This window comes from Coregonus clupeaformis, unplaced genomic scaffold (assembly GCF_020615455.1).
Source record: "Coregonus clupeaformis isolate EN_2021a unplaced genomic scaffold, ASM2061545v1 scaf0481, whole genome shotgun sequence".
NCBI lineage: Eukaryota > Metazoa > Chordata > Actinopteri > Salmoniformes > Salmonidae > Coregonus > Coregonus clupeaformis.
Genome location: NW_025533936.1, coordinates 240,484 through 259,407, shown reverse-complemented (window position 1 = coordinate 259,407; position 18,924 = coordinate 240,484). Strand labels below are relative to the sequence as shown.

Sequence of the window (18,924 nt, the reverse complement as noted above, 5' to 3'; positions counted from 1 at the left end):
GGATGGTTAGATATGTGGATGGGGAATGGGACGGGGTTGGATGGTTAGATATGGGGAATGGGGAATGGGACAGGGGCTGATGGTTAGATATGGGGAATGGGGAATGGGACAGGGGCTGATGGTTAGATATGGGGAATGGGGAATGGGACAGGGGCTGATGGTTAGATATATGGATGGGGAATGGGACGGGGTTGGATGGTTAGATATGTGGATGGGGAATGGGACAGGGGCTGATGGTTAGATATATGGATGGGGAATGGGACGGGTTGGATGGTTAGATATATGGATGGGGAATGGGACAGGGGCTGATGGTTAGATATATGGATGGGGGAATGGGACGGGGGTTGGATGGTTAGATATGTGGATGGGGAATGGGACAGGGTTGGATGGTTAGATATGTGGATGGAGAATGGGACAGGGGCTGATGGTTAGATATATGGATGGGGAATGGGACGGGGTTGGATGGTTAGATATATGGATGGGGAATGGGACGGGGTTGGATGGTTAGATATATGGATGGGGAATGGGACGGGGGTTGGATGGTTAGATATATGGATGGGGAATGGGACGGGGTTGGATGGTTAGATATATGGATGGGGAATGGGACGGGGTTGGATGGTTAGATATGTGGATGGGGAATGGGACGGAACTACTACTACTACTACTACTACTACTACTACTACTACTACTACTACTACTACTGCTACTACTACTACCACTACTACTACTACTACTACTACTACTACTACTACTACTACTACCACTACTACTACTACTACTACTACTACTACCACCACTACTACTACTACTACTACTACTACCACTACTACTACTACTAATACTACTACTACTACTACTACTACTACTACTACTAACTACTACTACCACCACTACTACCACTACTACCACTACTACTACTACTACTACTACTAATAATAATAATAATAATACTACTACTACTACCATGCCAGTTCTTCAGGTAAACACACACTAATGATTATGTTAACGGGAAGATCACACCAGAACTCCAATACACTAACACTCACAGCATAACACACAGTGACACACACACATACACAGGCTAAAACACTCACAGTATAAACCACCTTTCATCCCAGTCATTTACTCTAGCTTACTAGCAGTAAACAGTTCTTAATTGTATCCCTGAGGACATGGCGCAGTGGTTTAAGGCACTGCATCGCAGTGCTAGCTGTGCCACTAGGCTCTGTCATAGCCGGCCGCGACCGGGAGACCCATGGGGTGGCGCACAATTGGTAGGGGAGGGAATCTCTCTCTTTTTCTCTTTCTCTTTCTCTGCCTCTCTCTCTCTCTCTCTCTCTCTCTCTCTCTCTCTCTCTCTCTCTCTCCCTCTCTCTCTCTCTCTCTCTCTCTCTCTCTCTCTCTCTCTCTCTCTCTCTCTCCCTCTCCCTCTCCCTCTCTCTCTCTCTCTCTCTCTCTCTCTCTCTCTCTCTCTCTCTCTCTCTCTCTCTCTCTCTCTCTCTCTCTCTCTCTCTCTCTCTCTCTCTCTCTCTCTCTCTCTCCCAGAGAGAACAAGCTGATGAAGACAAGCTGCCCTGCTGTACAGTAGGCACTAGGCTGTATCACTGACACAGACAGACAGACAGGTCCTCTCAGATACAGCTAATGCCAGACAGACAGGTCCTCTCAGATACAGCTAATGCCAGACAGACAGGTCCTCTCAGATACAGCTAATGCCAGACAGACAGGTCTGCATTACAAATGATCAAAACTAGTGCACTATATCGTTAGTAGGGTGCCATTTGAGACACAGCTTCAAATTCCGGTTAATGAATGGCAGGCACCGGGATTACTCTGCTAGCTGGTGATTGGTTCGTCAAGGTTCAATGAATGAATGAATGAATGAATGAATGAATATTATGCCCTTTTAGCTACGTTAACGGTCCTCTTCGATACCCGGTGAATCTGAGAAATGACAGAATGACATTATATTACAGTGGCTTTGTACTGTATGTAATAGATCTCTCTCATGTTAAATCCATCTTCATAAATATTCATCAGACAGAATAAAAACAATAATAATAAAGCTCTTAGACAGGAAGTCACATGGCTCTGGTATAGTCAGAGGATGTGTAAGACTGACTCTGGTATAGTCAGAGGATGTGTAAGACTGACTCTGGTATAGTCAGAGGATAAGTTAAGACTGACTCTGGTATAGTCAGAGGATGTGTTAAGACTGACTCTGGTATAGTCAGAGGATGTGTTAAGACTGACTCTGGTATAGTCAGAGGATGTGTAAGACTGACTCTGGTATAGTCAGAGGATGTGTAAGACTGACTCTGGTATAGTCAGAGGATGTGTTAAGACTGACTCTGGTATAGTCAGAGGATGTGTAAGACTGACTCTGGTATAGTCAGAGGATAAGTAAGACTGACTCTGGTATAGTCAGAGGATGTGTAAGACTGACTCTGGTATAGTTAAGAGAAGAAAGTAGCCACCCACTCCACTGAGATCATCAGGGTTTCTGGTGTACAGAAGAGAAAGGAAAGGTGGATACCAGGGTGGAGATAGTGAACCACCTAGCCACACCTGTAGAGGTCAGAGGTCACCTGGTCTGGCCTGCCCGTGTTCTCTAATAGCAACACGTCACTAATCTTCATCGTCCTCCTGTTCTTCCTCCACTGTCTGTGTCTGTGACACTCTCTATCTCTCTACTCCATCTCTCTCTCTCCCTCCATCTTCCCTTTGTGCACTCCATCACCCTCCTCCACTGCCACCTCCATCTCTGTCACTCCGTCACTTTCATTTCTCCCGCTGTCGCTCTCAGGTCCCATTGAAGGAGAGAGAGGGGGGTAAAGGCCTTTCCATCAGAGTGTCACCCAGTCTGCCCCACAGAGAGCAGCTCCTAGCTCTGTTTAAGAGAACCAAGCAGTGGCCTCGCACCCACTCAGACAGAGAGAGAGAGAGAGAGAGAGAGAGAGAGAGAGAGAGAGAGAGAGAGAGAGAGAGAGAGAGAGAGAGAGAGAGAAAAAATTGGGGTGTTTGTTTGGTCGATTAACAACAGCCAGCTTCCCGATCCTATCAGTCACTATTATCAAAACACTGAGAGAAATTTAGTTTGCAGAAAGGTTTTGCTTGAGCAATTAACATGATATTTGGTTATGTGCAATGATTGTGATTGTGCTTGATATTTATATATATATATATATATAGTAACTTTAGTTGAATGCACTAAATGGGAGGGAAATGCCCTGCTAGACGATGCAGTAGCTACATGCATCTCTTTGCGATGAGTCCGTCCTTGCTTGACCCCTATCTAACTGCCCTATCTGTTAAATTACCTCTACGAAATATTGATCAGACAAATTAAGTGGGTTTAAGTTAAATTATATGTCCCGGAGTGGAAAGTACATTGTGAATGAATTACTAAACATTCATTACCTGTAGAAATGGAATCATCTTACGGCTGTTATGCTTCTTCTCCGTCAGACTTAAATGTACATTTATCGATGACTTTGGTTAATTTGACCGGTGACATTTTAGAGGGCAAGAAAAGGAGGTATGCAGGTTTATTGGGATGAACCTTGTCCTGGAGGCAGAGCAGCAGAGCTGATCGATTTCCACTAGATGGGCCAGCGGCAAAGTAAAAATGGGCCATATATCGTAAAAATTTATGAAAACCCATATTTGCTTTTTGGTCTTAAATTAAGGTTAGGGTTAGGCATAAGGTAAGCAGTAGGGTTAGGGTTAGGTTTAAAATGTAATGACTTTGTGGCTTTGCCAGCTAGTGACTACCCTGCAGAATTGCCTCCAGTACATGAGTCATCTGAATAAATGCCAACCTGCATCCCAAATGGCCTTTTGCTACTTCTGCCTAGGGCCCATCGGGCCCTCGCTCTCCCATTGGGTTCTGGTCAAAAGTAGTGCACTAACAGTATATAGGGAATACATTTACATTTGTATTAATTTTTTTTGTCATTTAGCAGACGCTCTTGTCTAGAGCAACTTACAGTTAGTGAGTGCATACATTTTTCATACTTTTTTCATAGGATGCCAGTTGGGAAGCAGCCGATTTGTTTGTATTTGTATTTATTAAGGATCCCCATTAGTTCCTGCCAAGGCAGCAGCTACTCTTCCTGGGGTTTATTATGGATCCCCATTAGTTCCTGCCAAGGCAGCAGCTACTCTTCCTGGGGTTTATTATGGATCCCCATTAGTTCCTGCCAAGGCAGCAGCTACTCTTCCTGGGGTTTATTATGGATCCCCATTAGTTCCTGTCAAGGCAGCAGCTACTCTTCCTGGGGTCCAGCAACATTAAGACAGTTATATACAATTTAAAATATTACATGACATTACATTTCATAACACTTTACCCAATACATTTAGTGTGTTCCCTCAGGCCACTACTCCACTATCACATATTTACAATTTTGATCTGTTTTTTAAATCTGATTCTACTGCTTGCATCAGTTACCTGATGTGGAATAGAATTCCATGTAGTCATGGCTCTATGTAGTACTGTGCACCTCCCATAGTCTGTTCTTGACTTGGGGATTGTGAAGAGACCTCTGGTGGCATGTCTTGTGGGGTATGCATGGGTGTCTGAGCTGCTAGTCGTTTAAAACAGACACCTCGGTATATTCAGCATGTCAGCACTTCTTACAAAAACAAGTAATGAAGTGAATCTCTGCTCCACTTTGAGCCATGAGAGACTTACATGCATATTATTGTTAGCGCTCCGTGTTCATTTAAGGGCCAGCAGTGCTGCCCTGTTCTGAGCCAATTGTAATTTTCTGAGGTCCCTCTTTGTGGCACCTGACCACACGACTGAACAGTAGTCCAGGGGCGACAAAACTAGGGCCTGTAGGACCTGCCTTGTTGATAGTGCTGTTAAGAAGGTAGAGCAGTGCTTTATTATGGACAGACTTCTCCCCATCCTAGCTACTGTTGTATCAATATGTTTTGACCATGACAGTTTACAATCCAGGGTTACTCCAAGCAGTTTAGTCACCTCAACTTGCTCAATTTCCACATGATTTATTACAAGATTCAGTTGAGGTTTAGTGAATGATCTGTCCCAAATACAATGCTTTTAGTTTTAGAAATATTTAGGACTAACTTGTTCCTTGCACCCATTCTGAAACTAACTGCAGCTCTTTGTTAAGTGTTGCAGTAATTTCACTCGCAGAAAGATTGGGAAAAGTAAGGGGCCTAGACAGCTGCCCTGGGGTATTGCTGATTCTACCTGGATTACGTTGGAGATGCTTCCATTAAAGAACACCCTCTGTGTTCTGTTAAACAGGTAACTCTTTATCCACATTATAGCAGGTGGAGTAAAGCCGTAACACATATGTTTTTTCCATCAGCAGACAGTGATCGATAATGTTAAATGCTGCACTGAATTCTAACAAAACAGTTCCCACAATTTTTATCATCAATTTCTCTCAGCCAATCATAAGTCATTTGTGTAAGTGCCGTGCTTGTTGAATGTCCTTCCCTGAAAGTCTGTTGTCAATTTGTTTACAGTAAAATAGCATTGTATCTGGTCAAACACCATTTTTTCCAAAGGTTTACCAAGGGTTGGTAACAGGCTGATTGGTCGCCTATTTGAACCAGTAAAGGGGGCTTTACTATTTTTAGGTAGCGGAATGACTCTTGCTTCCCTCCAAGCCTGAGGGCACACACTTTCTAGTAGGCTTAAATCTAAGATATGGCAAATAGGAGTGGCAATATCGTCCGCTATTATCCTCAGTAATTTTCCATCCAAGTTGTCAGACCCCGGTGGCTTGTCATTGTTGATAGACAACAATCATTTATTCACCTCTTCCACACTCACTTTATGGAATTCAAAATTACAATGCTTGTCTTTCATAATTTGGTCAGTTATACTTGGATGTGTAGTGTCAGCGTTTGTTGCTGGCAAGTCATGCCTAAGTTTGCTAATCTTGCCAATGAAAGAATCATTAAAGTAATTGGCAATATCAGTTGGTTTTGTGATGAATGAGCCATCTCATTCAATGACTGATAGAGCTGAGTTTGCCTTTTTGCCCAAAGTGTCATTTAAGGTGCTCCAAAGCTTTTTACTATCATTCTTTATGTCATTTATCTTTGTTTCATATTGTAGTTTATTCTTCTTTTTATTCAGTTTAGTCACATGATTTCTCAATTTGCAGTACATTTTCTCTCAACCATATAATTTTTCAATTCCTCATCAATCCACGGGGATTTAACAGTTTTTACAGTCATGTTCTTAATGGGTGCATGCTTATTAGTAACTGGAATAAGCAATTTCATAAATGTGTCAAGTGTCTGGTTGCTCCTCATTACACACCATAGACCAACATATATTCTTTACATCAACAACATAGGAATCACTACAAAACTTATTGTATGACCTCTTATACATTATATTAGGCCCAGCCTTTGGAACTTCGGTTTTCCTAGATACGGCTACTATATATTGTGATCACTACATCCGATGGATCTGGATACTGCTTTCAAACACATTTCTGCAGCATTAGTGAAGATGTGATCAATACATGATTTCATTCCTGTGCTGTTTGTAACTACTCTGGTAGGTTGACTGATAACCTGAACCAGGTTGCAGGCACTAGTTACAGTTTGAAGCTTTTTCTTGAGTGGGCAGACTGATGAAAGCCAGTCAATAATTAAAACACCCAGAAAATATACCTCACATAAATTATCAAGCATTTCACACCTGTTATCCAGATACTGACTGTTATCACTTGGTGGTCTATAGCAGCTTCCCACCAGAATGGGCTTTAGGTGAGGCGGATGAACCTGTAGCCATATTACTTCAACAGTATTTAACATGAGATCGTCTCTAAGCTTTACAGGAATGTGGTTCTGAATATAAACAGCCACACCTTCACCATTGGCATTTCAGTATATGTTATAACCATGTATTGCTACCACTGTATCATCAAAGGGATTATCTAAGTGAGTTTCAGAGAATGTCAGAATATGAATGTCATCTGTTACTAGCAAATGATTGATTTCATGAACCTTTTTTCTTAAGCTACATATGTTAACGTGGGCAATTTTTCATTGCTTTACTGGGAAGCTTAGCAGAAGTAGACATGCTCATGTTATTTATGTTAGTTCAGGGTGAGCTGCACACAGTGGACTTCCTACTGGGGCACACCGCCTCAGTGCTAACAGTATAACTCTGGTTCATAGGCACATGATTACTGCATCCAATAGCTGTAGGATCAGCAGAGGCATTCAGTGCAGTTAGAGGGCCATACATTAGATTACTTACATTGTGTCTTCCAACGCCCCTGGGATAATGTACATTTGCTGAAGCATTAAGACTCAGCGACACAATGGTAGGAATTAACTGAGCTGGGCTTGGGTCATTGATAAGTCATTGTCTCAACGCAGTCTTATAATGCTGTGAAAGGATCCAGGAACCCAAATTATTTGGGTAGATCCCATCCTCCTTATAAAACTAGCTTTGTTTCCAGAAGGTATCGAAATTGTCAATAAATGTTACACCCACAGAGCTGCAAGAGTCACGTAGCCAGTTATGGAGGGCTAAAAGTCTGCTGAATCGTTCAACGCCACAATTTAGGGAGGGCAGAGGGCCAGATATTATGGGGTGTTTGTTGGTGTCAAGCAGAGACCCAATCAGTTCTTTAAAATCCATCTTCAGCTGTTCTGAGCTGCACTTCATAATGTCATTGAATCTCACATTAACTATGATAGACTCCATTTCCTGATGCCGGTCTAAAATATTTGGGAGCAGCTTATTAATGTCCTGTACTCGTGCTCCTGTATAGCGCAACGTTATTTTGTGTAATGATGTGTCAGAGTATGCTGGTGTGATCTGACTTCCACTTCCTTCTACATCATTAGGCTGGAGAAAGGTGAACTGATCACCGACTTACTTTAATTAGTTACCTGGATGGACAGAAAATCAGACCAACAAGGGGAGAGGAGAGGATAGGTGGAGGTGGGAAAGGAAAGAGAGAGGAGAGGAGAGGAGAGGAGAGGAGAGGAGAGGAGAGGAGAGGAGAGGAGAGGAGAGGAGAGGAGAGGAGAAGAGAGGAGAGGAGAGGAGAGGAGGGCGTCCAACGGGGAGATTTGTCAGTTCCTCTTTCAGCATCAAGGTGAGGTCAAGGTCCTGGGCAGACATTACTCTGGGGCAGCTAGTCGCTCTCTCTGTCTCGCTCTATCTCTGTCTCTGTCTCTGTCTCTGTCTCTGTCTCTCTCTCTCTCTCTCTCTCTCTCTCTCTCTCTCTCTCTGTCTGTCTCTGTCTCTGTCTCTGTCTCTGCCTCTGTCTCTGTCTCTGTCTCTCTCTCTGTCTCGCTCTCTCTGTCTCTCTCTCTCTTTGTCTCTCTCTCTCTCTCTCTGTCTCTCTCTCTCTCCCTCTCTCTCTTGCTCTCTCTCTCCCTCCCTCCCTTTCTCTCCCTCTCTCTCCCTCTCTCTCTCCTTCTCTCTCCCTCTCTCTCTCTTGCTCTCCCTCCCTCTCTCTCTCTCTCCCGCTCTCCCTCCCTCTCTCTCCCTCTCTCTCCATCTCTCTCTTCTTAGTCAAGATCTGGATGTATTGACTTGCTCTCCCTCCCGTGGACATGGCACCCATGCTGTCTGCCAACTTATCACAGGGCCACTGAGAGCAGAATGAATGTATTCCTGGCTGGGGCCTGCAGCGAGGGGAGCAGCACACCATTAACATCCACACACTTAGGCTCTAAGAAGAACGTTTGACCCACACTGAGAAGTGATGGGACCATTTTGAATGTCTACACTGAGAAATGCTGTTATCTTGTGCTGCATCTTTACCAACTGCTATAAAGCCATTCTAAAAACACGTGAAAGTAGCAAGTAGCAGCATTCAAACTGGAAGCATTATGTCAAGTGACCTTGGGTTGGGAGGATGGTTTTCCTTGAAGGTTAAACATATGCCTTCTATAACATGAAAGATGTTCTTATAAGCATTTTGCTGCACCTGCCATAACACCTGTGAATCTGTGTACGCGACCAATAAACTTTGATTTGATTTATTACTAGGGGTGTGAACATTTAAACGAAATTGGGATCATTAGCGTTTAGAAAAAATAGCTAACCGAAAAATTATATTCATCATAAAGGGAAAAATAAATAAATAACTAACGCAACAATGTCGTGACATTAGGAGGAGATTTGTAATTATTTGCCATGGATATAAAGCATGTCATCGTCGTTGACGGTTGGAAAAGTGGCAGAGAATGAGACAGGGAAGCAAAGTCCTGGTATCCTAATTTGAGCCAGGGGCACCATACTACCATGCACGAACCTGTAAATCACCACATTTCACTGCACCTATCCGGTGTATGTGACAATAAAACATTAACCCAAATGTTTTCTGTATGGGCAATACTTTGACAAGGTGGTGAAACGCAAACGAGGTGGAATTGAGGTGGAATTGATCTACAGTTGCAGTACAGGTGCAATGCTTAACCATCTGAAAGGGAGTCACCGTGAGACCCAAACTGCTGCTGGCAGCAGCGCAGGCCCCTAACAGACAGACAGGCTCTTCACACGAAAGAAGTGAGATAAAGGAGCGGAGTGAGAAAATCACAGCGCTGATTACAGAAATGATTGCAGTCGATATGCAGCCATTGTCAATGGTAGAAGATGTCTGCTTCAATACCCTGATGGCATGCCTAGAACCAGACTACAAGATGCCATGTTGAAAAAAAACTTGACGGCCCGGACGGAGAAATTCTACAACGATTGCTCTGCACGTAGAAAGTGCGAGTTCTCAAACACCCCATAAAGTGACGTTAACAACAGATTGTTGGATGTCTATGAACAGGCCGTCACACATCACTGCAACGAGCCATCACGTTGATGACAAGTAGGACAGGAAGTCCCATGTACTGACCAATGAGAACGTGGAGGAGAGGCACACAGCAGAGAACCTAAAACGTCTCGAACTACCGTCGTTGCTGAGTGGGTCAGTACACGGGACTTCCTGTCCCTGTGTACGGTGGGGGACAGCAGTAAGGTGAGAGCCAGGACTGCGGTAGATCGAACTGCATTGTCATACGTTGGACCATATCAGCATTGTGAATTCACATGTCATTTTAGGATATTATATTAGGATATATATATATATTATCGCTTAAACGAGAGAAAAAATGTGTTTAAACGTTAAGAAATGTTTACATTTGTCACACCCCTACCTATTGCAGAGAGACAGACAGAGCAGTGGTTGCCAGACAGACAGACAGAAACACAGACAGACAGACAGACAGACTGACAGCAAAGCCCTCTAAATGTCTGAACCATATTGGGTGAAATGAAAGATGCTTATTGCAGACAGACAGACAGACAGACAGACAGACAGACAGACAGACAGACAGACAGACAGACAGACAGACAGACAGACAGACAGACAGACAGACAGACAGACAGCAAAGCCCTCTAAATGTCTGAACCATATTGGGTGAAATGAAAGATGCTTGAGGCCTTCACGGCTATTTGAGTTGTGAGGATGCATTTTGTCTTGAAGGTTATAGATATGCTTACTGTCATATGAAATATGCTCTTATTGCAGACAGACATATAGAACAGTGTCAGACAGACAGCCAGACAGACAGAAAGTGTTTGACAGAGAGACGGACATACGGACAGACAGACAGACAGAAAGTGTTTGACAGAGAGACTGACAAACGGACAGACAGACGGACAACAGCCAGACAGACAAACAGAGCCCTCTGAATCTCTGCACCAGATGTTTTTATTTATTGCAGCCAGCCAGACAGTCAGCCAGACAGCCAGCCAATCAGCCAGCCAGACAATCAGCCAGCCAGCCAATCAGACAGACAGACGGCAAATCCCTGTCTGCACCATATTGGATGAAAAATGCTTATTGCAGACAGAAAGAAAGACAGCAGACATACTATGGATCCTAGACAGCAATTCTTGTCTGTAACATATTGGATGAAAAATGGTAAGAGTGCATAACCATGATGTCATACTCCTTGACGGCTGTTAGAGTGGCACTTCAATCACAACCAAAGGGCTCATAATGGCACCGCTCAAGATCATCCCTTTAACAACATGGCTGACGACAGCTGCCAACTGGCATCACTTTAAAGACAGCAATGTCACTTTCAGTTGATGCTCCTCGCTAGCCTGCTAGGCTAGTGGCTGTTTCCATGGTTACAACGGGAGGGCAATATGTTCTAACAGTAAAGGGAAAAGGTATCTCTGAACTGTCAGACAACATCCCATATTAAATAATGTGTCATGGATGGGTTTTACCATGGGGGTGCCTATTTCACCACATTAACCCAAACTGTCTCTGGTAGGGATGAGTGCAGCCTAACCATGTCATGTCCTTGGGCTGACCTGGTCAAGTGCTCAACTACTTATCTCCAACTGGCCTGTCTGGTCTGACCACCTGGAGTGCTCTCTGTCTCCGTCTGTGTGTCTGTGTGTGTGTGTAACCCATGCTCGACAGAGTCCGTTATACAGAGTTGTATTGAACAGCTGCCTGAAGTTGTGGAGGAGGAGGAGGAGGAGGAGAAGGAGGTAGGGGAAGAGGAGGAGGAGGAAGAACAGGAGGAGGAGGAGGAGAAGGAGGTAGGGGAAGAGGAGGACGAAGAAGAACAGGAGGAGGAGGAGGTAGAGGAGGAAGAGGACGAGGTAGAAGAGGAGGAGGAGGTAGAGGTAGAGGACAAGGAGCTGGAGGAGGAGGAGGAGGAGGAGGAGGAGGTGGTGGTAGAGGAGGAGGAGGTAGAGGAGGAGGAGGAGAGAGAGGGGAGGAGGAGGAGGAGGTAGAGGAGGAGGAGGAGGAGGAGTTGGAGGAGGAGGAGGTAGAGAAAGAGGAGGAGGAGGAGGAGGAGGAGGTAGAGAGGGAGGAAGAAGAAGAGGTAGAGGAGTGGTAGGAGGAGGTAGAGGAAGAGGAGGAGGAGGATATAGAAGAGGAGGTTGAGGAGGAGGAGGTAGAGGAGGGGGTGTATACAGCCTGCAGCCTTCTGCCTTTTGGGTAGGTTTATCTCCAGATGCAGAGGTAACACAGCTAGGGAGGGGGAGCAGACTGTTGTGTGACCCGCTAGCTAGCTGTTAGCCTCCCGCAGAGTTAGCAGAAAGCAATTCTTACTTACTTCTATCTCCTTATGCTCCTAATGGTTCTACAACAGCAGGGCTTTTACAGCTTGTTCCAACAGCACACTGTTCAGCCCTAATATGTTTGATAAATGTAAATGGGAGAGGGGAAATTAACTGAAACAGTAGTGTGTTGTTTGGCAGACCAGACCAGTACCAATACATTATGAAAGCACAAGGGGAACTACAGTGTATGCCTTTGATATTCAGACATCAAATCTGCATATATGCCCAGGCACTGAACAAGACGTCACAAAGACTGGACACTTCTGATGAATTGATGGAGGGTCTCTGACCTCTGACCTATCATACAGGTTGAATGAGGGTCTCTGACCTCTGACCTATCATACAGGTTGGTGGAGGTTCTCTTACCTCTGACCTATCATACAGGTTGGTGGAGGGTCTCTGACCTCTGACCTATCATACAGGTTGGTGGAGGGTCTCTGACCTCTGACCTATCATACAGGTTGGTGGAGGTTCTCTGACCTCTGACCTATCATACAGGTTGGTGGAGGGTCTCTGACCTCTGACCTATCATACAGGTTGGTGGAGGGTCTCTGACCTCTGACCTATCATACAGGTTGGTGGAGGGTCTCTGACCTCTGACCTATCATACAGGTTGGTGGAGGGTCTCTGACCTCTGACCTATCATACAGGTTGGTGGAGGGTCTCTGACCTCTGACCTATCATACAGGTTGGTGGAGGGTCTCTGACCTATAATACAGGTGATGATTATTAGTCTTCAGATTATACATAAAGCCTCTCTTTAGTGATGATTATTAGCCTAAACAGAGCTCTCCCCTGCTGCCCCTCCACTGTTCATCATTACACTCTTAACTAAGCAGTTTAGTCTCGGCCCAGCGCCTCCAAACAGCCTTGGGTCAAGAACTCCTCTCTCTGATTCATGATAACCATGTCCCCCGCCATGGAGGAGGAGAGGAGAGGAGGAAGAGACCTACAGCCACATCGTCTGGGCCTGGATAACGTGTGTGTGTGTGCGTGCTCGCGTGCGTGCGTGCGTGTGTGTGCGTATCGGCGTATCAGTGTATAATCTAGCTCCCCCTCAGCCTGTTGGATAACATCGTCTCACTGCAGCTCAAGGCCTCTCAGCCAGTCGGCAGTCGCTCACTGAGTCCAACTCACTGTATTCAGTCAGTCAGTAAATGAATGGCATTCAGTCAGTCAAATAAAAATACGATGAAATCAAATGTTATTTGTCACGTACGCCAAATACAACAAGTGTAGACTATAACGTGAAATGCTGACTGACGAGCCTTTAACCAACAATGCAGTTAAAAAGTAAGAAAATTATCAAATTGATCAACAAAAAAAATAGTAACACAAGAAGATAACACAAGAAAATAATAATAATAATAATAATAATAATAATAATAATAATAATAATAATAATAAAATAAAATAAAATAACACAATCAAATAGTAATAATAATAAAATGCATCTTTCCTATCCTTTCACAATTTCTTCCTCAAAAATGTATATGTGATTCCTAAATAATAATAATAATAATAATAATAATAATAATTTGTTGGGTGCTTATTTGTCCTATTCCACACATACAAGTGTGTATTAATATGCATGTGTTAATTGGAAATGTGTTTTTTGCATATCCCAACTCTCCCTGAGACACCCTGGGAGACTGCAGTCAGCCATTATCAACGGCGACCCTGGAGCAATTAGGATTAAGTGCCTTGCTCAAGGGCACATCGACAGAGTTTTCACCTTGTCGGCTTAAATGTTTATACCTCTGAGAAGCAATGGCGTTCATGGCATTGGGTTGGGTTGGGGAAATAGTATCGTGACAATTCTCCCTAGTTTCTAGAAAGTGTAAATGTGTTTCCCTAAATGTTTACTGCTCTGACAAGCAGAATGGCCTCCAGGTCGTTCACCTAGCAGCGTTATTAACCTGGACTTAGTCCAACTCTTAGACATAGTAAGCCATGTACGATCACATGTAGCTCATATCCCAAAATAGCGGATCAAGCTATCGTATAGAAATGTACTTTTTCATCTGGTGTCATTAGTGAGACAGAAGGAAGCCCTGAGTTTGGATCACGTACTAAAGGAGGAGAAACCCTGAAAATAAGACACATCACTCAGACCAATACAAAACTGATAAAACGTTCTCACAACAGCTTCATATTAACTATGAAATCTCCCATTTACAAGAATGCACAGAAAATCAGAACGGAGTGACTTGGAGAACCTATGCTCCCAAGGGTGCCAAAAGTTAAAGTAGGTGGTGCATGCCATCTGCAAACTCAGTACCAGTAAGACAAAATGATGTGCGAATGTGAGTGCAGGAAAGACAAGTACGACAGTGAAGTGCTCTTACCAGAGACAGTAACTTGAGCCGTTCTGCTGACGATGGCCCCCACCCCCTCCAGTGTGGCCAGGCACTGGTAGGACCCCTCGTCGGGTCGGTGGTGTCGTGAGTGAACCACGTTCTGGACCACCAGAGACCCGTTAGGCAGCTGCTGCCTCCTGTCGTCCACCACGGCGCTGAGCAGCACCCCGTCCTTCTTCCAGATGATGACTGGAATACCCTGGTCTGACTGAGCCTCGCAGTCCAGCTGGAGAACACCACCCCGTAATGTCACCGTGTCCTGGGGTTCCAGAACAAAGCTGAGGTCCACGAACACCTGGGACGATGAGGAGGAGGTCTCTGCACCTGGAGGGAGGAGAGAGAAACAGGAGGAGATGGTTTACTCTCAGGGCGTGTCGTTACCAGGCTTTGAAACCAAGGTGTGTGAACAGTGGCGCAGACTGAAGATGAGAAGATATTCAGCAACTCCTGGTAGGACAATGGAAGCTTAGCTTGCTTCAAAAATCAACGTTTTATTTGCCAAATGCCTTTATCAGGGTCTCAGAGCATCTCAAGCCCTGTACCATCCTGAAGGGTTCCCAGGTACACACTAATCTGTGTATACTACTTCTGCAGATGGAGTATCCTCTGTCCCTTTGTGAATACTGCATCACAGGTTCATCGTTAGTATGGCTGACCTGCCTTCACATGCCCTATCAGAAGACATCTACCATACTACTACCAATATATAATACAGGCCCTATCAGAAGACATCTACCATACTACTACCAATATATAATACAGGCCCTATCAGAAGACATCTACCATACTACTACCAATATATAATACAGGCCCTATCAGACATCTACCATACTACTACCAATATATAATACAGGCCCTATCAGAAGACATCTACCATACTACTACCAATATATAATACAGGCCCTATCAGACATCTACCATACTACTACCAATATATAATACAGGCCCTATCAGAAGACATCTACCATACTACTACCAATATATAATACAGGCCCTATCAGAAGACATCTACCATACTACTACCAATATATAATACAGGCCCTATCAGACATCTACCATACTACTACCAATATATAATACAGGCCCTATCAGACATCTACCATACTACTACCAATATATAATACAGGCCCTATCAGAAGACATCTACCATACTACTACCAATATATAATACAGGCCCTATCAGAAGACATCTACCATACTACTACCAATATATAATACAGGCCCTATCAGAAGACATCTACCATACTACTACCAATACATAATACAGGCCCTATCAGACATCTACCATACTACTACCAATATATAATACAGGCCCTATCAGAAGACATCTACCATACTACTACCAATATATAATACAGGCCCTATCAGACATCTACCATACTACTACCAATATATAATACAGGCCCTATCAGAAGACATCTACCATACTACTACCAATATATAATACAGGCCCTATCAGACATCTACCATACTACTACCAATATATAATACAGGCCCTATCAGACATCTACCATACTACTACCAATATATAATACAGGCCCTATCAGAAGACATCTACCATACTACTACCAATATATAATACAGGCCCTATCAGACATCTACCATACTACTACCAATATATAATACAGGCCCTATCAGACATCTACCATACTACTACCAATATATAATACAGGCCCTATCAGACATCTACCATACTACTACCAATATATAATACAGGCCCTATCAGAAGACATCTACTATACTACTACCAATATATAATACAGGCCCTATCAGAAGACATCTACCATACTACTACCAATATATAATACAGGCCCTATCAGAAGACATCTACCATACTACTACCAATACATAATACAGGCCCTATCAGACATCTACCATACTACTACCAATATATAATACAGGCCCTATCAGAAGACATCTACCATACTACTACCAATATATAATACAGGCCCTATCAGACATCTACCATAATACTACCAATATATAATACAGGCCCTATCAGACATCTACCATACTACTACCAATATATAATACAGGCCCTATCAGAAGACATCTACCATACTACTACCAATACATAATACAGGCCCTATCAGACATCTACCATACTACTACCAATACATAATACAGGCCCTATCAGAAGACATCTACCATACTACTACCAATATATAATACAGGCCCTATCAGACATCTACCATACTACTACCAATATATAATACAGGCCCTATCAGACATCTACCATACTACTACCAATATATAATACAGGCCCTATCAGACATCTACCATACTACTACCAATATATAATACAGGCCCTATCAGACATCTACCATACTACTACCAATATATAATACAGGCCCTATCAGAAGACATCTACCAAACTACTACCAATATATAATACAGGCCCTATCAGAAGACATCTACCATACTACTACCAATATATAATACAGGCCCTATCAGAAGACATCTACCATACTACTACCAATATATAATACAGGCCCTATCAGACATCTACCATACTACTACCAATATATAATACAGGCCCTATCAGACATCTACCATACTACTACCAATATATAATAAAGGCCCTATCAGACATCTACCATACTACTACCAATATATAATACAGGCCCTATCAGACATCTACCATACTACTACCAATATGTAATACAGGCCCTATCAGAAGACATCTACCATACTACTACCAATACATAATACAGGCCCTATCAGACATCTACCATACTACTACCAATATATAATACAGGCCCTATCAGAAGACATCTACCATACTACTACCAATATATAATACAGGCCCTATCAGAAGACATCTACCATACTACTACCAATACATAATACAGGCCCTATCAGACATCTACCATACTACTACCAATATATAATACAGGCCCTATCAGACATCTACCATACTACTACCAATATATAATACAGGCCCTATCAGACATCTACCATACTACTACCAATATATAATACAGGCCCTATCAGACATCTACCATACTACTACAAATATATAATACAGGCCCTATCAGAAGACATCTACCATACTACTACCAATATATAATATAGGCCCTATCAGACATCTACCATACTACTACCAATATATAATACAGGCCCTATCAGACATCTACCATACTACTACCAATATATAATACAGGCCCTATCAGACATCTACCACACTACTACCAATATATAATACAGGCCCTATCAGAAGACATCTACCATACTACTACCAATATATAATACAGGCCCTATCAGACATCTACCATACTACTACCAATATATAATACAGGCCCTATCAGACATCTACCATACTACTACCAATATATAATACAGGCCCTATCAGACATCTACCATACTACTACCAATATATAATACAGGCCCTATCAGACATCTACCATACTACTACCAATATATAATACAGGCCCTATCAGAAGACATCTACCATACTACTACCAATATATAATACAGGCCCTATCAGACATCTACCATACTACTACCAATATATAATACAGGCCCTATCAGACATCTACCATACTACTACCAATATATAATACAGGCCCTATCAGACATCTACCATACTACTACCAATATATAATACAGGCCCTATCAGAAGACATCTACCATACTACTACCAATACATAATACAGGCCCTATCAGACATCTACCATACTACTACCAATATATAATACAGGCCCTATCAGACATCTACCATACTACTACAAATATATAATACAGGCCCTATCAGAAGACATCTACCATACTACTACCAATATATAATATAGGCCCTATCAGACATCTACCATACTACTACCAATATATAATACAGGCCCTATCAGACATCTACCATACTACTACCAATATATAATACAGGCCCTATCAGACATCTACCACACTACTACCAATATATAATACAGGCCCTATCAGAAGACATCTACCATACTACTACCAATATATAATACAGGCCCTATCAGACATCTACCATACTACTACCAATATATAATACAGGCCCTATCAGACATCTACCATACTACTACCAATATATAATACAGGCCCTATCAGACATCTACCATACTACTACCAATATATAATACAGGCCCTATCAGACATCTACCATACTACTACCAATATATAATACAGGCCCTATCAGACATCTACCATACTACTACCAATATATAATACAGGCCCTATCAGAAGACATCTACCATACTACTACCAATATATAATACAGGCCCTATCAGACATCTACCATACTACTACCAATATATAATACAGGCCCTATCAGACATCTACCATACTACTACCAATATACCGTGCATTAGGAAAGTGTTCAGACTCCATTATTTTTTTCTAATTTTGTTACATTACAGCCTTATTCTAAAATGGATTAAATACCCCATAACGACAAATCAAAAACAGGTTTTTAGAAATGTTTGCAAATGTATCAAAACT

At 42.8% G+C, this 18,924-nt stretch overlaps 1 protein-coding gene across 1 annotated transcript in view; it reads right to left on the bottom strand.

The window, feature by feature from the left end:
* The window catches only part of LOC123484873 (netrin receptor DCC-like), a 296,376-nt gene that overhangs the window by 72,433 nt on the left and 205,019 nt on the right, over positions 1–18,924 (bottom strand). Inside the window, exon 2 of the mRNA XM_045215606.1 lies at positions 14,455–14,790. Coding sequence (XP_045071541.1) covers positions 14,455–14,790 — 336 coding nt within the window. The remainder of the gene's footprint in view (positions 1–14,454; positions 14,791–18,924) is intronic.